This window comes from Ochlerotatus camptorhynchus, unplaced genomic scaffold (genome assembly GCF_037179485.1).
Source record: "Ochlerotatus camptorhynchus isolate MF236.1 unplaced genomic scaffold, CSIRO-AGI_Acam_v1.1 ptg000389l, whole genome shotgun sequence".
In the NCBI taxonomy this organism is placed as follows: domain Eukaryota; kingdom Metazoa; phylum Arthropoda; class Insecta; order Diptera; family Culicidae; genus Ochlerotatus; species Ochlerotatus camptorhynchus.
Genome location: NW_027040876.1, coordinates 583,711 through 605,436, shown reverse-complemented (window position 1 = coordinate 605,436; position 21,726 = coordinate 583,711). Strand labels below are relative to the sequence as shown.

Sequence of the window (21,726 nt, the reverse complement as noted above, 5' to 3'; positions counted from 1 at the left end):
TTATTTCTTCTCCCTGTGGCTCGGCTTTCCTGGCTTCGAATTTCGCTGGCATCACGTCGTTGTCGCCGCTTTCCACCTTTTCCCCCGCCCGCGTTCATCCATATCCATACTTAGATGGTTTTAGGAGGGATACATAGAAGCCCACCTCTACTTTCCATCGCGACCACCAACAACCGTCGGTGCACCGAAATCCGACACGAAGAACTCCGCCGACTACGGCCAACCAACCGATCGGCCGACAGAAAACTTTCCACCAACTACTAAAACTCTCGCACACATACCCGCACTGCTGCTGCTAGATTGGGACTCTTCTGGTTTTTCGGGACCAGACGGTTGGGATTGGGACACGAGGCAAGAGTGCAACTCTGCGCAACGACGACGACGACGACGACGAGGGAGAGATATATAGCATGTAGAAGGCAATATATTTTATTTTATATATAGGGGCGCTGGTTCTGGTTTCTCTCTGCAGCGACGACGACACAGCCCAAAACAGCTCGATTCCTTCGGGCTCTTCCCTAACCGCTCCGGTTCGGAGCAGGCGGGTGGAACGAGGGGTGAAATAAAATTTCAGAATCAATTTGATATAAATTTCCCCTCGTCCCGCTTTGATGCACAACTTTCTTCTTCCGCTGTGGCGCGGGCAGATATCCATCTTTAAACGCTTGGTCAGACTTTCCTCCTCTCTGGAAGCAAAGGAAACTCCCTTTCGTTCTTCGATGCTAATTATACGTTCTAGCCTGATGAAGATTTCGTCAAATCGGTGGCCAGAAGACAGAAGAGGCTGCTCTCATAATAGGAGTCGTGCGATGGAATTTAGGAGGGTTCTGTGGGTCAATGGCGTCATTTATTTTACCGCACGTATCTACTCTCGTGGTGTGTCGTAGACGGTGAGGGGGGGAGGGGAGCAGGAGGCGTCCCATGCAAGGCGAGTGTTTTATGGTCATCAATCAAAATATGGATGAAATGACAGGTCGGATCCGTTAATGTGAATAATCTTGAATTTCCTTTTGCTTCGGGGATGAGCGTTGAATTGTATCTTGTATTCGTGAAATTGGCACCGTAGTGGTGGAGCAGATGTATAATTTCCCTTTGCGAGTAAACAACTGTTTTCCTTTTTTTGACAATCGATCGATCGATCGGATCTTCTTCTACGTGGCTTTGACGCTCTTACGCGAGCTGTTCGTTAAGGTGAATCGTTGTGGAAGCCTTATTTCTGATTGATCCTACTATCTCCTCGAAATTTCAAAAGCACATAGCTCAGCTGCCTCCAAAACATACAACAATGCAGCTGGAAGTTCAGCGCAGCAAACAGGAAGTTCCAATTGGTCATATCATTCGAGCAGTTAAATATCACTCTAACTTTGCAATGGAACAATATTTTGATATTGGTTTCTTCTAGAACCTCGAGAAAATGGGATCTTACTTGTGCTAAGCTTGAAATATCTGGAATTTATAGCATCATTTTCATAAAATTTCTGGTAGAAGGTGGTCCGAAAACTGCTCGACAATATGATTAGCTTTATTAGCGATGTCGCAACAGTTTCCGAAATGTCTTCTTTATTCCTTTATTTAACGTCGGCCTCTGTTCCGCAATCTAGTGCCAATCACCGACGGACATCGATTGCCATCCATTGACGGCAATCGAATGTGCAGGAAGGCAGCTTCCACACCTGCGTAGGATATCGCACCCATTCAATTCAACACACATGGGCCGGGACCAACGGCTTTACTTCCCTTCCGAAGGAAGACGTGACCAGAGATGTTTATGCCTCAGACCTCGGCTGACCCATTAAGGTGAGAAAACTACTCTGTTCTGGAAAACTTGAAGTGATAGGGCATTTCAACCATAATGACGGCCATTTTTGGACTCTTCAAGGAATCACCTTAAAGCACTTCCCCAGTTTATTGATTGAGAGCTTTGCTAACCAATGCGTGGATTTGTATAATGGACCACTTCGACATGTTCATTTTCCACTAAATTTAAGAAATTATTTCCTGGTTGCCTAACATTTTTTTCCCGGATTCAAATAAACTAAATATAAAAAAAAAACGGAATACTGGCCTGATTGATTTCAGTGGTTATTGTTATTGAAAAAACAAAACAATTTGCGGAATTTTATTTTAAATTCAGGATACTGAAAATTTATAAGATTTTATAGTAAGTTAAATTTAGATAAGTCCGATTTTTTTTATCTTTATTTTTGAGATATTTAGCCTTAGGCTAGTTTGTCTCTTATAAGTCCGAAATGCCTCAGGATATTGAAATTTATCTATGTCACATGTACATTATTCGAACGACTTTAGACCGTCATAGATTGAGAATATTTTTTTATATACAACCATGAGATCCACAGAATAACATTTGAATTCTTCGACTAAGATGTTTTTGAAGATTACATACTTGAGGCTATGCCAGTTTTTCACATTCTTGGACTTTTCGAGATATCTAACTTCAAATATGGGCGTATTTTAATGATCCCAGATCAAAAAAAAATCATTAATCTTGGACTTATGCAACATGTTAGGCTTCTAACACTCCGAAGCATTGGCTAGAGAAGTTTGCAGAATATTTCAAACGAGTTTAGAGAAGATTCTAGGGATGATTAGAAACGAATTCTTGGGAGAATTGCAATGGAATTTGAACCGACATTTCCGGTAATTTTTAGATTTATTTCATATAAGAAAATTTTATGAAGAACTACACTGCCGTTATACGCATAAGAGTCCCATGGTTGCATAAGGATTGCATAGAAAATGGGACAGTTATACGTATAACGGCAGTACAGGTGAGTTCTAAAGGCAGTTCTGAAGAGACTATTATGGGTATAGTAAATAGTATTCGAGGGAACCCAACAGCAAATCAGCATGAATTTCAAGAAGCATTCCAAGCGGATCCGGAAGAGGAATCAAAATGGCGGGGGCGACCCCGGCGTAGTGGTTAGCATCCATACCTTTCACGACAAATTCAAGAGTTCAAAGCTAACCCCGGACAAGTCACGAATGACCCAAGAGCATTAAAGCAAAGACATCATATCAAGAAGACTGGCAACTTTGCCAGAATCCAAGCGCCAGATGACGCGATTGTACTTGTTTCAAAGCGTTCGTATGAGAAAATGGAAGAGTTGCCAGTCTTTTTGATTTGTTGTCTTCGATTAAATGATGGATCGATTAATTAAAAGTTCTGAGCAGAACTGAAACGAAATATGGATAATAATTCCAAGGAAATATTATTCTTACTACATCTTTAAAAAAAATCATTGCAGGATTTGAAGCAAGTTTGAAGATAGCTACAAGAGAATTGGGGCGATTAGGGTGGAAATTTTAAGCATATTTCCAAAGAAACTCTGAGTAGTGTTGCAGATGATTGTGAGGAAATTTCTTAGGAAATTCTAAGGAGAGTTTCGAGAGAATTCCAAGAGATCCTCCTCAAAAGCATTTTGCGAACCATTTGAAGGAAATACTGAGGAATTCTGACGTAAAGTCAAAAAGAAACAAAAATTCGATAATACTTTTCTAAAATCTAACTGGCAAACCACAAGATTTCGAGGAATATTCCAAGTCAGATGTAATGCATATAATGGAGAGAAATCAAAGCAGTTTCTCGCGAGAATTTTAAACACAAAGATAAATGTTAGGTACATTTCAAGAGTTTCTGGGCGGAAATTCCTGCACAAAAACAGCCTTTTATGGAGAAACTTTCTAGGGATTACCGGACAGAATCGTAAGAATATTGAGGGGAATCCTGAAACTAAAAGTAATTCTGAACGCATATTGAAATGATCCTAAGGAAACTTCTGAGAAAAGAAACGAACATATACAGGGGCTGGTAGCCATCACTGCTGTCAAAAATAGTGATTTTAGTGACCATGTTGAAGAAATAAATGACTAAATAGTGACTTATAGTTGTACAAATAGTGACTAAAGAGTGACCCTGAATTGAATTAAAAGTAATTTTTTTGAAAACGCTTAGGAATTTCTGAGGAGCACAACTTCTGTGAACTTCAAAGGAAAATTCCAAGGATAATTTCATAAAGTTTGTGGGAGTAAACAAATTCGTAGCATAAGTCCTTGGATTTCTTTTTTTTTTAAATACTAAAAGAAGAATCACAATTAAATCTGAGAATAACTCCAGGACATCTTCAAAAGAAGATTTTGCCAAACAAATTATGAGAAGAAATCTAAGGAATTTGTGAGTAGAAATGTCAATGGATTCTTAGGAGACTTTCAATGTTAATTGAATTCCAAGGGGAAGAGTGAGATTCAAAAGGAAATCTGAAATGAATTCAATAAATATTCTGATAATCTTTCCAAAGGGTGTCTTATTGTGAAGAATTTCAAGGTAAATTCGAGGAAAACTAAAAGAAATTGAATTCGGAGGAAAGCTTCATCCATTGAATATGGAACGGACTGTTCTGAGAACTTCCCAAATTTTTCCTGAAGTTAATGAATCTGCCAGGAAGTACTTTTGTAGTTTGAGAAACTAGCCTGATGCTAACAATACTACTCATCAAATTCTTAAACTTCGCTGAACTTTATAAAACCTAAAGTTTCCTTAATTTTTCTAACGACCATGAATCTCTTCTAAAGGTTCTGAAGTTCTCTAAATTCTTTAAACTTTATGTGCCTTCTCTTATGTTAACGAAACTGCTCTGAGGTTCTCTGTTCTTTTCTGAAATTCTCAAAACTGCTCTAATGTTTTTGCAGTTCTCATGAAGCTTGTTGTACTACGCTGAATTTAATTGTACCGTCCTTAAAATGTTTAAGCTCCAGTGAGCTTCTGAACTTATGCGAAAACCTCAGTTTAATTTTTAACGTCTCTAAAGTTATATGAAAATCCGGGAACTGCTTTAAGTTTCCCGCTTATTTACTGACTAATGGCCTGAAATTCGTCCAATTTTATATATTCAAAATTCCCTGACGTTTTTGGATGAATCATAGAATTCTTGGAATACCCCATAATTCGACGGAATTCCTTGTAAGTCGCTGAAAATTTGCTTAAGTTAATGGGATTATTCTGAAGCTATCTGAAACTATCTAAATTCTAAGTTCTCTGGAGATTCTTGGAGATATTTATCGCTGCTTGTTCTCACTTTTTTTAGATTAATGGAGCATCGTTGATATCCTCTAATCAACTTAGCTAAATTTTAGCATTTTTTAAAGTTTTTGATATCTCCATGATTTAACACCCATAAAATACTCTCACGTTTTCCGGATGTTCATATAATTTTTATCACTTTCCAGAAGTTCTCTAGGCGCTTTGCTGAAGTTTCCGGAACTTCCTTAAGGTTTCTACAATTTTCTTGAAATTATTTGAACTGCCCTTTGATTCTCTGATCTGTCTTGATGTTCTCGAAGCTTCACAAAAGCTCTCAATTATATTGAAGATAAATTTCCCTGAAATTCTTTGGACTTCCGTGAAGTTCCTAAAATATTTCTGAAGTTTTCATAAATTCTTTTATGGTCTCTGTCAGAGGTGGCAACAGTACATTTTTTGAAAAACCATCGTCCAGAGCGAAACAAAACAGCCAGCACACGGGCGGCCGTTTATAACTACATTCCAAGCGAACAGCGGAGATAGAGAATAAATAGAATCTCACAGCCTGATTTTTCCAAACAGTTTATTGTAATGAAATTTTAGCTGCAGGCTTGCGTGTGACAGTAAATTACCAACTCCCTTATTTACGCATAATTTTAACATCAATGCTTATGAGTGGTCAGTCTTCATTCTTATCTTTTAATTCCATGCAATAAACATCAAATAAATGCAGTAATTAGCCAGAAATCAGCAAAATTCTACACGACATAAATTTATGTCGCGCGTGCCGCCGGTCTTGTCTGCTTCTTTGTGCGAAAATGTTCTGTCGCTGGCAGAAAACAGTTTAGAAATGTCATGACATTTTTGCCGCTTGCCAGTTTGTTTTTGTGTGTCGTCACAATGGTTATCGCAAAAAGTATCAAATGTTAAGGAAAAAATGTTGAACTCCAGGACTCGTGCCACCACTGGTCTCTGTACATCCCTGAAATTCTCGGAGCATCTTAAGGGTTCTCAAGTTTTCTAAATTTACGATTATAGATATTTAAACTGCTTCAAAAAGTCTGAAGTCTCGTAAGATCTGAAATTTCCCAAAGATTTCTAGATCTAGCTTTTCTGAGGTGCTTAGAACTTCTTAAAAGATTGCACAATACCCCTCAAGGTTTCTATATCATTTTTCTGAAATTCTATGAGCTTCATAAAAGTTCCTGAAAATTTTCGGATGTTAAAATAACCGATTTGAGGATCTTAAAGCTTCCGGTGAGCTCCCCATAATTTCAGTGTGTTAACTTCCCTTATGTTACCGTAGTTTGTTTATGGAGCTTTACTAAAATTCTCAGCATTTCCTTTCATTCCTCAGAACAATTGTTGTGAAGTTAATGGGACTGCAATGAAGATCTCTAATCTTTCATAAAATTAACTACGAACTTGAAATTAATCATTTAATGTTTTCCTTAATTCAGGCACTTTGAAAATTTTTAATATTTTATACCCCGTTCACATTACAGCGTATATCACTTGATATACTACTGTCTTGCGATGAGCACTCACTACCAGCCCTGATATCAGGAGATAAGTTTCAAAAGAAAGAAAAAGTCTAGTTAAGTTTTAGATTCCATGCACAACAATTCAGGATTCAGGTTTAATAAAAAAAATGGTCAACATTCTGAGACTTCCGATCAGAACAAATTTCAAGATCTGGATTATGGGACTGGATTCCAAATTCGAAGAGATATATTTGAGACAACGGACTTTATTAATAAGAATTATGTGAAGTTCCAATCTAATTCCTGCATGTTGGCCTTTAAGAACATTTCCAAGATTGTAAGTCTATGACCTTTGGTTAAAGTCTTCGATATTTGGGACTTATAAAAATCTTTGTGATCCTATATTTCTAGGTAGAGTTGGAATTGGGGCGTAACAGCCTTTATAAACAATGATTTCTCTTGTTTATTTCTCGGAATTCATGGCACGCCTACACAAACCAACATATCTATCGGGTAGGGGAAGTCTTTCTCTACTCGAAGGTGATGTCGATTTGCCAGGGAAAGCCATGACTTCCGAGAAATCATCGAGAAAAGTCATTGTTTACAAAAGCTGTTACGCCCTAATTGCAGCTCTATCTAGAATTTAGGAAAAAAAGACAATGTTTTCATCAACCTGGGACGGAGAAAAATACTCAAAATGTGAAATCTTTTAAAATTTCCAAAATCCCTGATTATGCCCTGGAAAAAAATCAAGGCTTTGGGACTTGGAAGAATTTTCAGTCAGGGTTCTAAAACACAAGATTTGTTCTATAGTTTTCTGCCGATGGCTTTTTTGGGAGGATATGGAAAAATTCTAATGGAGTTCTGTTGAAATAAATTCCAAAGGATTTCTGTGGAGAAGAATGGAAGTTCTGAATTGAATTTCTAGGTGAGTATGAGGATAATGTTATGGGAATCGCGAAGAGAAAATTAGAAAAAAATTAAGGGATAAGAGGTATCAGATGAAAGTTCAAAAAGAATTCTAAACAGAATTAAAAGGATAATTTTAGTTTAGATAAGCAGAGTGTCTACTCATTTTGATGAATACATTTCCCTGAGTTTTTCAAGTTTTCCAAGACTATAACGAAAAAGTTTTAAATTTTTACCGAAGCCTTTTTCTATATACAGTGCTTTCCCGATTTTGTCAGCCTGAAGATTTTGCTGAACTTTTTGGTTTTTAAGCATGAGTTCTAAAGCATTTCGCTCCAAATGACACTTAATTGTTTTGTCGCAACAATAACAGAGGTAACACAAATAAACCTCAATTATTGCGACACTGCACAGCTGTATCGAATCCCTCCGAAAAAGGTAACTAGGTGGCGGATGGCTGCAATACAAGTTATGGGCAGATACCCCATTCAAGAAGAAGGTTTCATGATCGCCATAATTAACGGAATATTCATATGCAGTTGCTACCTGCACCCGATGGACGATGGAGCAGTTCCACGAGACGCTGGTTGGACTTACCGAAGAGCTGATCGGACGAAGACTTCAATGCTTAGGCAGTGGAGTGAGCAAACAGATGTACCAACGCAAGAGGGCACATTCTGCCGGAAGCTCTGGCGAAGCGCGAAATTAGGCTGTTCAATAAAGGCACCACCAGCACTTTTCGTAGAGATGGCCGGGAATCCATTATTGACGTCACGTTATCGGGTGCAGTGTATTCTCCACAAGCACAGCTGCTATTACCTTGAACAAATTAGAGTGCTCTAAGCAGGCTATTCTACGGCCGAGAATAATCTTGCATGGAATAATGGAATATGACCTCGGTCTTAATATTCATTGGTTTGTAATCCAGATCAAGAGGTAATGATTAACAGAAGTAGTTGGGGGCATTGGTATTACGGCGCGAGACGTGAAATTCGTAGACCGTCGTAAGACTAACTAAAGCGAAAGCATTTGCCATGGATGCTTTCATTAATCAAGAACGAAAGTTAGAGGATCGAAGGCGATTAGATACCGCCCTAGTTCTAACCGTAAACTATGCCAATTAGCAATTGGGAGATGCTACATTATGGTGCTCTCAGGGTGCTTCCGGGAAACCAAAATTAAGTTCCGGGGGAAGTATGGTTGCAAAGTTGAAACTTAAAGGAATTGACGGAAGGGCACCACCAGGAGTGGAGCCTGCGGCTTAATTTGACTCAACACGGGAAAACTTACCAGGTCCGAACTTATTGAGGTAAGATAGATTAACGTCGCTGGTGGAAAACATGAATTGGAGAGTGTGTGTGAAGGATATACCCATAGTGACCATCAGGCAATCCGATATGGCATCGGCATCCTGTGGCAGTACAGAGGACGAGAACTTCCGACCTGAAGTGGAAGACGAGTTGACAGAATCGTTAGGGAGAGCATGTGACACGACTATGCCGAGGAAACTTAATAACAGACGGCCTGCCGCTTACTGCTGCAACGAGCATATCCGCGCTAGTTATCTCAGAGCCAGAAAACGTGTTCAGAGAGCAAGAACAGAAGCAGACAGAGAGGAACGTAGAAGCAGACAGAGAAGATTAACGAGAGATAAAGCAGAGCAAGTCAAACTGTCGTGATGACGAAGATCAGATATCAAGTCATGCCCGCTGAAATGTGCTTAGAGAACCTGAAAGTCATCGTGGAAGGACTTTTCTCGAAGCACGATCCAACGACCTGGCCACCTACATCGTACGGAGACGGAGATAACGACGAAGTCACCAACGAGCTTGGAAAACTCTTGGAGAGGATCATCCTAAGCAGGCTGACGAAGGATTGTCGGAGAGGCAGTTCGGATTTCGAAAAGGAGGAGCAAAAGTGGATGCAATTCGGACAGTTGTCTAGAGAGCCGAGAAGGCGTCGTAACAGAAATGGAGAGGAGATCGATATTACGCCGTGATAACGATTGACGGCAAGAATGCGTTCATCAGCTCCAGCTAAGAGGCCGACGCTACTTCCAGAACCGGGTTCTGATCTACGAGCCAAATGTGGAACAGAGATCGATTAGGATCACGGTGGGAATCCCACAAGGTTCCATCCCTGATCCAACGCTCTGGAACGGCTACCCTAACGAGTTGAGATCGTTGCTTTGCGGACGACGTCGTCTTACGGTAACACGCAGTCGACATGATTGGAAACCTAATGCATGGAGCGAGGTGGTGTTGATCAGTAACTTTAAAGCGCTGCAGCGGTCAGGAATTACCGTTGAGGAGCACGCAATAAACTAGAAGTGCGCGTTGAAATGCCTGGGATGGTCGACGAAGGTTTGGCTTCAATAGCCAAGTAGAATACGCCTACGAGAAGGCAGCAAAGGCCATCAACGCGGTAGCCAGAATCAAACCGAACATCTCGGGACCAAACAGTAGCAAGAGACGGCTTCTGGCTAGTGTTTATCAGTAATTCCATTAATAGTGGATAAATAATGGTTAAACTTGATTTCAAAATCATGTTGATGGTTAAAAAATTTAAAAAGAAAATTTCCCGATTTTGTCAGTCTAAAATTTCAGATATGGCTGACAAAAATGGGAAAGTACTGTAGTATGAATTATTATAATTTGAATTAAAAGTAATTAATTTGTTTTTACATTTTAAATGTATTATTTTTTTAAATAAATGCTACTATTTTCTGGGGTATCCAGTTACAACAAAGGATCTACTCACGTGCTATGCTTTTCTATGTTAATTTGCTATGGCAACATTTTATGGTGATAACAAACATGTGTAACAAAGAGCGTACGAAACTGCAAAATCTGCAATGAATTGTGCTAATATATTTCATACGAAGTGAAATCTAGTTCCAGGAGTCAAATGCCTCCGGCTAGTTTTGAACCCATGGTCCAGAAATCACGAAATCTGCGTAATCGGAACAAGTCTGGATTTCCAAGGAAGCCTCAAAGCAGCCAATCTTGTATCAATATTCACCTTAGATCTTCCGGAACTTGTTTCGCAATTCTCTGGATTTACCTTCCTCCTAACTATGTAAATTAATCAACAATTTTAAATGTCAAAAAGGCATGGGTATCGATTAAAATGAGCTTAAGTTTTCGATGACGATTGCGTTGAGTTTCTGGGGGTGGGATTTTGGTAAACTCTCAACGATACGATATTTACGTCAACGGAAACATTCTATTTGGTCAGGATCACATAGGGCCATAATGGTTAAATGGAACTTCGAGCTAATGTTGTCACCCAGTGAGTTAAACAGGGTGGCCAATGAATTTCTTTTTTGCAATTCCCGGTTTTCCCCGTACTTGCCTGGTTTAAATTTCAAGAATTTCCGGTTGTTAATATTAAGCAAAAAACGAAAGTGCTGGAATTTTTCATCACGTTTCGAGATAGTCAGAATCAATTTGAATTCAATTTTTTAGCTCGAGTACTCTTTTGATTCAAAGCGTCACAATTTACAAAGTAACAGATTCGTAGTTTTTTTTTTCGCTATCGGGTTTAATGGGTTATTATATTGAATTCTAGAGCGAGAAATTACATTGAGAAATTGTTTTAGAAATCTTAAACGTTATACGAAGTCCTTGGAGCAGATTTTTTTTAGCACACTGTGATATGTACTAACAGAAATCTTTAAAACAAATTAAGAAAATTTACAAGATGCTGGCTGAGACTTTAACTTTTTTTTTACTATGAATTTTTTTTACGAGATTTGTGACTTCGACTATGTGACCATGTTTCAACAATCTGTGACTGAGAAAAATACTCAAAATGTGGGATTTTGAAAAAAATTAATCCAAGATTGAGAAAAAAATAAATTATGCGTTCTGGAAAACTTTGAAAACTTGAGGGTTCTGATAATAATTTTAATAATGTGTTGTTGAAATTTTAAAATTAAAAAAAAGACCTCGAAGAAAAATTTAAAGGAATTATGATTAGAATCCCAAGATTATTATGAGAAAAAATCCCAAGGGAGTTCTGAGCAGAACTTCAAGGAAAATTCCTAGGTGATTCTAAGAAGAAAGGTTTGTGGGGAGAATTTAGAAGATGAATTTTAGGGAGAATTTCAGGACACTTATCTAGACCAACAATCGAAATAGGCGGAACAACCGAACGTAACCAATGGCTTTAAACGCAAATTCCTCGAGAATCAAAGCACAACCAAGAAATCTAACACCATGATCTGATAGAGCAAACTTCCTTTATCGAATGGCTTTGTTAGTTTACGTGGGAGTGTTTTGATGATTCTCGAGAGTTTTGTGTCCAAAGCCATTGTTTACGTTTGGTTGTTCCACCTATGTCAATTGTTGGTCTAGTTATAATCTGAATTTGAACAGTGTTGGAGTGAAGATAATTTCAATGGAATATTGAAGAAGATTCAGCAGAGAATCTTAAGGAATTCACGAAAAAATACCAAAGGAATCGTATTCGGAGGTTATGTTAAGACAAAAATGAAAATTCAGAAGAGAATTCCATGGTATTCTGAGGAGTGCTTTTGGTCAAGGATGAATGACCTCCCAGTTCACCAGATCTAAACCCCTTAGATTATTTTGTGTAGTCATACATGCTGTCGAAAATAAACGAGCACAAGGTGTCTACTTTGGCCCAGTTCAAATCCGTAATCCTTCGAATTTGGGACGAAATGCCGATGGAAGTCGTGCATACTACTTGCGATGAGTTTGAAAAACGTTTTTCTTAAGTCATGCACATTACATCCGGGATGGCGTAGAGAAGACATGTTGTACTATTGCTGAGTAATTTAAAGGTACGTTAAGGTTTATGGATTTTCCCCGGTTCTCCTATGGAAACACAATGATATTTTTTCCTATCCCATACAAAGTTCCACCGAGGGGCGCTACCCAACTAACATTGCAAGCTTTATGGAGGTTGTATAGCATCCTACAAGCCTAAATAATGATCTGTAGATCCCTCATAAAACCAAAATTGTTACTTGGGTATGATTGTGACTTATTCCATTGTTATGCAGATCACGAATATGCATTTACCTTAATACCCCTAAAGGACCCCATTGCCTATTACTTTTCAAATTCCCGGTTATTTCCCGGTTTTCACAGGTTTCTTGGTTCGGTGGTTACCCTGAGTTAATTCGGGATCGAGAGTACAATATTAACCATGACCCTTCAGTCCATGCCGAAATACATTAATCTTCCATCTTGTTTTGAAGAATCCGACTTCCATAGGTAAGTAAACAAAGAACATGAAGGTTCGAGAAAAAGCATTCTACTGGCCGTTAAACGAATTTGACCAATTTTTACACTAGAAGTCAATAAAATGACAAGTAGCACCTAAATATTATTGTAGATTTGGAAAGTGCGTTGAATGTCCTGTCAAATTGATGGTTCCTTTTGATCAAAAATTTCTGTTTTGAGTAGGTCAAACAATTTTGGTGAGTAGTAGTTATTCTTGAATAGTGCCAAACTTGGTAACGTCACCCAACATAACCGCTCTCCAAATAGCTTCGAATTACTCAAATCAGAAACATTGTATAGAAAATGTATCGCACTTTTCAATTCTGCAGCAATATTTGGGGCTTACTTTTGATTATGGTCAATTGCAGTACATCAGATGGCGCCGCCCTAGCCTCAATCTACCTATCAACAACTCTCAAAACGTAAACAAATCAAGCTGAACAATGCATTAGGTCCTCAGTAACATTGATCGATCCTCTTCATCGACTTTCTCTTTCGTTAATAACTTGGATACAGAACCGTTTCTTATCGTGTTTGTCGTACTAGAAGCTAGATAACAGCTTCTTTCATCGATCTGTATGGTGAAAATAGCTGAGAATGTCTTAACATGGCCGTGAGGATGCAAAGAGAAAGTGGACGAAGAAAAGCTGTCAATGTTACTTAGGACCAAATCAGTGGCGTCCCGTAACCTCACTTTTTACCTGTGCACCGACTTTCAAAACAAGATTTAATGCCATATTCATACACGAATCGGTTGAAAAATACACTTAATCTTCTAGTTTACTCGATATCTATCCATTGCAAGCAATATGTTGATAATTGTTTTTGTTTTGAGAGTTGGTGCACAGGTAGATTGAGGTTAAGGAAACGCCACTGAACCAAATGCATTGTTCAGCTTAAAATAAAACAATATTAGTTCCAATGGACCAGACAAATCAGTGAAACTAGAAGATCATGTGCCTTTTGAAACTGATTTGAATGTAAGCATGACCCTAAATAACGTTTTCAAAATTGTTGAACATGTACAAAGTGAGGTTAAGCGAAGCCACTGCAGTACATAATCAGTAAAAACAATAGTCAAAAACAAAATGGAATAGTTTACGGTTGCTGAATCCAGTGATTTCATTCGGAATTTCCCCCGCAAATACCTCAATGGACTCCTTACGAGAGAGAGGGGAAAAATCTTCAGAATTTGATAAATTCCATCAATATTTTATTTTGGGAATTTATCGCAAATGCGTCCATGAACAGGTAGATTATCCGATGCAACAAATCTCGATTACTTTTTCGAAGGGACGTATCAGCTGTTGTAAGCAATGCATTTGATCGTCGGTTTAGCGAAACTGGTAGCTCGCCCACGCATGCTAACAATACCATCAAATAGGGGAAACTTTCTCCTACTTGATAGTAGTGGTGTTAGAATGCCGTGGACGACCTACCAGTTACGCCAAACTGACGATCAAATGCATTGTTTACAAAAGCTGATACACGTCCCTTCGAAAAAGTAATCGAGAAATATTGTTTCAATTCGCCTGGAATTCTGTTTGGATTCTTTTCTTCTGACAATTACTCCCCCGAAATTTCTCCTAAATTTGTCAATGAAGTGTTTCAATAACACACCGAAAATGTCCGAAATGGAATTCATCCACCTTCTGTAGTGACAACTGAAGTAACTCTATTTAAAGACCAGGAAGCGATACACATTAAAATACATCCAAGGACGGAAATTTTCCAGACATAGCCCCGGAAAAAAATGTACAAAACAAACATTCTCAGCATATTTTGCCAACCTCTTAAACATGACACCTACCCCAGATTAGAGCTATTTCGATTCGATTTGTAAACAAAACCGATCGCCAGAACAAAAACAAAATCAAAACAAACCCCCACACCCCCTCTTGGGCAATCTTTGTACACCGGAATATCGTTTGAATGCAAAATACAACCCCCGCCCCACCCCCCCTCGCCCGCACTACCCATTCAGCTGTTGTTAACGTTTAAATAGAACAACCCATCACTGCACATACAACCGGGTGGAGGACCAATTTGCAATTGGTGGGTGGTGTGGGGGGTAAATCCCCAAATTTCGTGTGATGGCATGTTTTTCGATTAAATTGATTCGCTAATGTTCGGTACTAGGAGTAACGGCTAATACTACTACTACTAACACTACTACTACTAAGGCAACCTACACTACTAGGAGCGTTTCTACACAACTACCCGGGAGGGTCTTGTGAAAAAAAAAGCAAAAGAAAATGAACGACGGAAGAGCTACAACAACACTATTCGGTTAGTATTATTCTGAAGCAGCACCAACATCAAAACAAACTGTCATCAACAGAGCCCCCACCCCCACTCCCAATTAACGGCATATTATTTTTTTTTTTCTTGTTATGTATGTACACGACTCTGACTGACTGTACAACACTCTTTAGGCCGGTATCTCTTCTTCGAATGAATCGAACGAACGAACGAACGCTCGAACGAGATTGATGTTTACGCGTAGATTGTAATTCAAAACATATGCAAGAAGAAAATGCGCGCCAAAAATTCGTGTGTGGCGCGAGGCTGCTCATGGGAGCGGAACCCGGCCTTACTACCATGGGAGTACATACCGATTGGGTCTGTTGATTACGGGCTTGATGTTGATTCTGCGGTTGATGGGTTTGTTGTTGTACCTGATGTTGTTGTTGCTGTTGTTGCTGCTGCTGCTGTTGCTGCTGTTGTTGTTGCTGCTGCTGTTGCTGTTGCTGCAGGGAGTTGTCGAGGGCATTCTGTCCGCCAGGGTACCACCACTGGGTCGTCGGCGCCGTGCTGGCCATCGTCGGTGGATCACCGGGCCGTGACACGACACCCGCTGTGCTCATCCCGAGACGGTAGTCGTACGGGGAATTGGAGGTGGACACCGTTACGCCCGATATGGTCGTAACCGGGTTCTGAAAGCTGTTGGCCATTTTGTAGGAAAATAGTTGCTGTGTGGCGGACGTCGACGTTGTACTATTGCTTCGGGCATTATCGTTACTGTGTGCCTGGGCTTGCTGCTGTTGTTGTTGTTGCTGCTGCTGCTGCTGCTGCTGTTGTTGCTGTTGCTGAACAACCTGGTGCTGCAGCTGGGCCTGCTGTTGGGCCAGCTGCTGCTGATGGTGCTGATTAAGTAGATGCTGATGATGCTGGATCGTTTGTTGGTCCGACGACGAGATACCCCCCGGCCACCATACGGCGTCCTCCCGGGTTCCCCAAGCACCGCGATGGTGCTCCGACATGATGGTTGCGTAAACTTTGTCCGGACCAACTCCTGTATTGGATTCTTCCTTTACTTCTTCTTCCTTCGTTTGTTTGCACTTTTCTTCTTCTTCTTCTTTGATTTCGTCTTCTTTCTCCTTGTACCACGGCACACACACCTCACTTCCTGACTTAAATCTCCCGGTGCGGTCGGATACTCTTCCACTTATTCCTCACGCTGGAAGCACTCACTCCGTCTCCAAACTTCTCCTTCTTCTCTGCTTCCTCCTCCTCGGCTCCTTCTTCTCCTTCACTTCTTCACTTCCTTGCCAGAAAGGCTCCTTTCGAACCAATCAAAACAACTACACAAACAATCGTATGTGTGTATATTAATTCTTATTCCCTGCACAGGAGCAAATTCGAAAACACCAAAAATATAAATATCAAGTTAAATATATAAATAAGTGCACATCTTCGTGTATTTTTTTTTTTCTGTTTCCACATTCATATGTATATATGGCACACAAATTATATTTATAATGCGAATAACGAACGGCTCATAGAAGCGTACAGGAACGAACGATCAGCAAAAAAAGTCGATATCTCCGTCTTATTTTCTTCCACTAGAGCACCACACAAACGCGGCTATACACGGCTCCCGTGTTGTCGAGTATTATTACACTCTTCTTTCGAATAATAAAAATTTCCCTTCTTTTGCGCGTTGCCAAAGGAGGCCGAAAAAAATCGTTTGCGAAAAAGAGCACTCTCCGGCAAATCGCTCGTTCGCTCCGCTCCGCTCCAGGCAAAACCCCAATCTCCCGCTCACGCTCAATCGTTCTCCGGTGACCTTCTGCGCTCACTCACGCTCCGCTCATGCCGTGCCACCGTTCGGCGGGCGAGTGCTCTCCGGAGTGCTCAATTTCGCTCACGATCGCTCTCTCTCGACCTCTTCCGGCTGCTTCACACGTTCACCGTGCGTTCGCTCACGGACAAAAATATAAAATTACTAAACTTTTTTCACACACAACCACCACCACCTCTTTCGTTTCACGCAATTTGTCGTGCTCGAGGCGCGCAGCACACGCACACCAGCCCAGAAAAGGAAACCGGAAAAAGCGCGACTCTCCCTTCGAAAAAACATTCACGCTCGCTCGCACGCACACACACACACACATATTCATGGAAACGCGAGGCGCCCTCTGGCGGCAGCGGCGATTACGTTGTTGTCAATTTTTAGTGGAAGCGCGCGCGTTCCGTTCTATTATTTTTTTTTCAAAAGTAATCACAGAATTTTGAACCTTTTTTATAAAAATTTTGCTGAAATTTCTTTCGAGCGCAAGCTGTGCTTCTGAGAACCGTTCGTTGTTCCATATGTATATTAAGATTATTCTGTCATTGAGTTCCGGTTATGGAAAGCACACAAAAGTATGGAAGGAAAATTTTCCAAGATCGATAAACCTCCCGGCGCCCTTCTCTTCTGCCGCACACAATACGCAAGGGCACGGTGCAAAAAAAAAAAAACACGAGAGCGTGAGGAAACGTTGTGTTTTGGAAAATTTCCAGGAATCGCGCAAGTTCACTCTCTTCTGCCTAGCTAGCCGTGTGTATACGTGTGGGAATGGTGGCCCGAAGGTCTCAACCATGAAGCAGGATGTTTTTTTTTCTTCGTGCTCCTATTTTTCAGCTAAAAACGGGTTCTGGGCACTTCCGGTCACATTCGCCTGTCGCCATTTCTGTGCTAGCTCAACTGCGACGTAATCCAACGACGTGGTCGAACCACCACCGGGACGACGGTCGAAGCTTGCTAGGGAATCCAACGGTTTATGCTTTGTATTCGCCGTTGAAACTTTATATTCACTGGAAATATGATGGAAGGCGGTCCGCCGAAACGATTCGACCCACTTAAGTAATGCTTAGCGGAACGGGTTCGGGCGTAGTACGCGCCGGAAGCCTTTTTTCGCGCTCAAATCCATTGCAGTTAACGTTGCTCGTTCCTAGGATTGATGGTTACTATTTCGTATGGAACTACACACAACACGGGGTCGCACCATTTGGGCAAAAAAGCACGCGGATTCACCACAGATAACTCAACTCGGCACTGCTATTTGATTCACAGCGTTTCTTTCACGTGCACTTGAATCGCGCGCGCGGTAAAACTCTCGACACTTCCACCTCCACTACTAGAAACGGGTGGCCACACGGTCTGGCTTAGAAGCGCGGAAGAGGTTATAATATACTTCGGCCTTTGTATTATTGAATAATACCCAGGAAAAAATCGTTTTGTGGTCTAATGTTTTGTGTTTTCTTCCTTCCGCTTCCACACCCCTTGAACGAAACACAACACACTCCGTATAGGTAATAGCCGTAGTAGGCCACAAGCCAGCACAAACCGATGATGCTCCTCTTTTCTTGTAATAGAAAGCGGCCTCCTGTTTTTGCCAGGCAGCAATGCAAGCCTTGCCTTGCGAGATATGGTTCTGTATATTATTACCCGAAAAGTACACACCGTATAGTAGAAGACCAGCAAAAGAATAATATTAATGCGTCGCAGCTATAGGCAAGAGCGAGAAACGCGAGGTTGCTCCGAGATGATACACCACATATAATAAAAGTACAATCGGTTCCTATTAAGAAAAAATAACGCTTCATCGCTTCTTTGCAGCAGAGCGCGGAGAGAACACACCAACACTGCCGTAGAAAAAAACCCACACCAGTGCACAGAAAAAGCGTCACACACGCACACCACCGCACCCCGCCGAGGAAAAATCCAACCAAACCACTTTGGGGCCGCAGCGTCATGGCCTGCTTCGGGCGAAAACGTGGCAACGTCGCAAACAGTCTCAAACATTAAATTTACCAAAAAAAACACATTTTTTTAAAATTATATTCTTCTGCTATTGTTAAAACAAATGTTTAAGAAAAATCATTTAAAAAAAAATCCATCATTAATTTCAGTTTCGTTGCGCCCCTCGGAGCCCCCTCGCACATCGGACACCATCTTGGATGTATGCGACAAAAAGTGCGTCACCAACACTACCCTCTCCGACCCCAAAAACGAAGAAAAATAACGTTTCTCTCCCGAGATGCCGATGATGACAAGCAAACGAGGGGTCTACCAACAATCCAATATTTTTTTCCCGTCAACTTGCGCAGCAGCGGCGACGGCGGCACATTCGCCTCCGTCCGATGCATCATTAGCAATAATCAAACACATTTTGTGACGAATCCTTTTTTTTAACCCCGAGGAGCAGCACGTTCAATCACAAACCGAACCGAAGAAAACGGTCAATTCGATGATTGTCTACTCTACATGCGGTGCTGCGGCGGCGGCCATGGGAGTGAACAGAACAGCCGGATGTGCCCTGACACTATTGATTGAACAGGGACGCCATCACAAACAAACTCTCGATTCATTCTCGCGAATTTTCATCGCTCGTGAGAGTGCTCGCTCCCTCTCTCGCTCGCGCATTTCGGCTCATTTCCCAACTTTGAGCGACTTCTGTGTCACTGTTTATGTACAATGCCCATCGCCAAGCGCTACACTATCCGTACGGGGACCGAACGTTATTTTTCTCATGATGATGAGGGTTTTCTACAGCACTGCTGGCTATGTATTCGAAGCACATGGACGCAGCAAACAAAGAGTCGAGCACACCGCGCTCACCAATACCAATGGCACGTGTACAGCAGCTTCAAATTGGACGCCATTCTGCTGTGTGCTGAGCTGACGCGCGCGGTCGATGCTTCTTCTGGCTTTTATATATTTATTCGGTGGTACATGAAATGATGGGAAAACAAGGCAACGTAGGAGGCGGGCGAGGGGACGGTGTGGAACAGGCAAAGTATGCCGCTGCCGCTGTCCACATCAGCCCCGATTATGTATACACAAACGAGCGGAGCGTTTCCACTCGACGACGCGGAGAGGAGCGTTTTCAGAAAAATTAGTTCAGGGTTTTGTTTTGATGAGTGCTTTTAATTGAATTTAATGAAATTCAACGTTAATAGTTTTTATTTGCAGATTTTGAACGATGCACTGAAGTAATGATGTTCAGGTGAGTTTACAAGGTGCTCATCCCGGTCGGTAGAAGTATTGCCTATATTTTCATACGTATCAACAATAGTAAAACAAGTCCCTAGCTAAAGTTGTATGGTTATTTTACTTAACGACGTGTTCCAAACCACTTGTGGAATAGTTCTACCATTTGGGTTACCGTTATGGTATGATATTTTTTGTTAAAGAGTTCGCTTTCACCGTAAAAATGTCGAGCATGTTGGGTTGTTACTAATTTTAACTAGGGGAAATGACGGCTTCGGCATGACAGACTATTTTCGGCAACACAAATTGAAACAGTATTTTCACTGGGTTTTCTTACGAAAACACTTCGCTGAATGCATGCAAACGATTCTTTATGCTTTCAGCTTCAATTTGACTATATTTTTACCACTGAGAAAAAGCAATCTAGCAAGGTTTTCTTGAAATACAACACACGCACTACAAATTGTAGCTGATTTCGAGTTGCCGATAATAGAACAGCAAATTTACATGCAGTTCAAATGGAACGGTTGCCGACAATACTCGCTCTCACTAGAGAAGATTGGAGCTTTGTAAAAGCGTTTCAAAACAGTTTTTGACAATTCTTTCGACTGAAATTGTTAGAGCAGCTGGCAGCAAACGATTGTAAACAAACCAATACTGCATACGCACACATATCCTTAGAGAAAAACGCTATAGAAAGAAGGTCGCTGCTTAGGTTACCGAGAATACGTAAATTCCCCTATCATAGATCTTATAATTGGCGAATGAAAGTTTGCCCCCGTGGAGAGTAGAAGAACTCCGGAGTGATTTGAGATTTTGGCGTAAATTATTTTAATTTTATATGTCTGTTGAGTAGTCCTTGAGTTTTCTAATAATAGGCAAATTTTATTTAAATAATTAGTTCCCAAAATAAATAAATGAATTTTAAGATTGCACTCGAATACCTCGTACACCGTGAACATTTTTGGAATCGTCATCACTTTCATAGTTGTTCTATTCTCCACCGTAGCCAACTTTGATTAGCCAATCTGATTCAAGAACAAGATGATTACAACAGCGTAATCCAGCCTCAGGTAACGAGTTCGAACCACGAGGAGAGATTTCGGACAATTACATGGGATTGAAGCTGCTTGTGATGCGGTTTACGACGGCGACTAGTATAAGACAACGGCCGACTACCCTAATAAAAAATAACCATAAACGAACGATAACCCAAATCATTGAACTATTCCACAAATGGTTTGGATGATACCCAGAACACGTCGTTAAGCAAATTAACCATACAATTTTTATTAGGGTAGGCGAGAGATATGCAGGTGGTGAGCAACTCTTGAATCGCTTATGCAAATTTTCTTCACAGGTGAAACTTTGTGAAAGCAACCTACATCCCAGCGTTCTAAATGATGACCTGGGTGAACTTACTGTTTTATAAGACGTGGAAGGTTCGGTGCAGCCAAGTCTGTGGGAAAATGCTGGGTCAGAATACTCTTGAACTTGAAGCTTTCGGTTTGGCGAAGAACTTTGGATTTGGATGATCTATACCGACAACCTACAAGCATCTTCTATACACGAAAAATTCAATTCTCCATACGATCAGAAAGGTGGTATCATATTAATTGTCGATCAGGGAGATCTTAGATTCAACGATTGCGGTATGTCAACGGATATAATCATGATCTCGAACAGTTTCTTTGCGTGTGATATTCGGTAAAGCACTTGAACTTCCATATTGTAAAGCTGGAGATTTGGATGATACGTTCCAATACGGGTTGTTCAAGAATAACG

At 40.7% G+C, this 21,726-nt stretch overlaps 1 protein-coding gene across 3 annotated transcripts in view; it reads right to left on the bottom strand.

Annotated features, from left to right (window-relative positions):
* The window catches only part of Dsp1 (Dorsal switch protein 1), a 128,315-nt gene extending 109,802 nt beyond the window's left edge, over positions 1–18,513 (bottom strand). The window contains exons 1-2 of one of the 3 annotated variants that reach the window (XM_065233103.1): positions 18,412–18,513; positions 15,299–16,308 (exon numbers count right to left, since the gene is read on the bottom strand). In XM_065233103.1, coding sequence (XP_065089175.1) covers positions 15,299–15,946 — 648 coding nt within the window. In that variant the 5' untranslated portion in view covers positions 15,947–16,308; positions 18,412–18,513. Of the gene's footprint in view, positions 1–15,298; positions 16,309–17,953; positions 17,977–18,396 lie in introns of those variants that run through there. The other 2 variants (XM_065233102.1, XM_065233104.1) reach the window with 2 other exon arrangements.
* Positions 18,514–21,726: the final 3,213 nt, after the last annotated feature.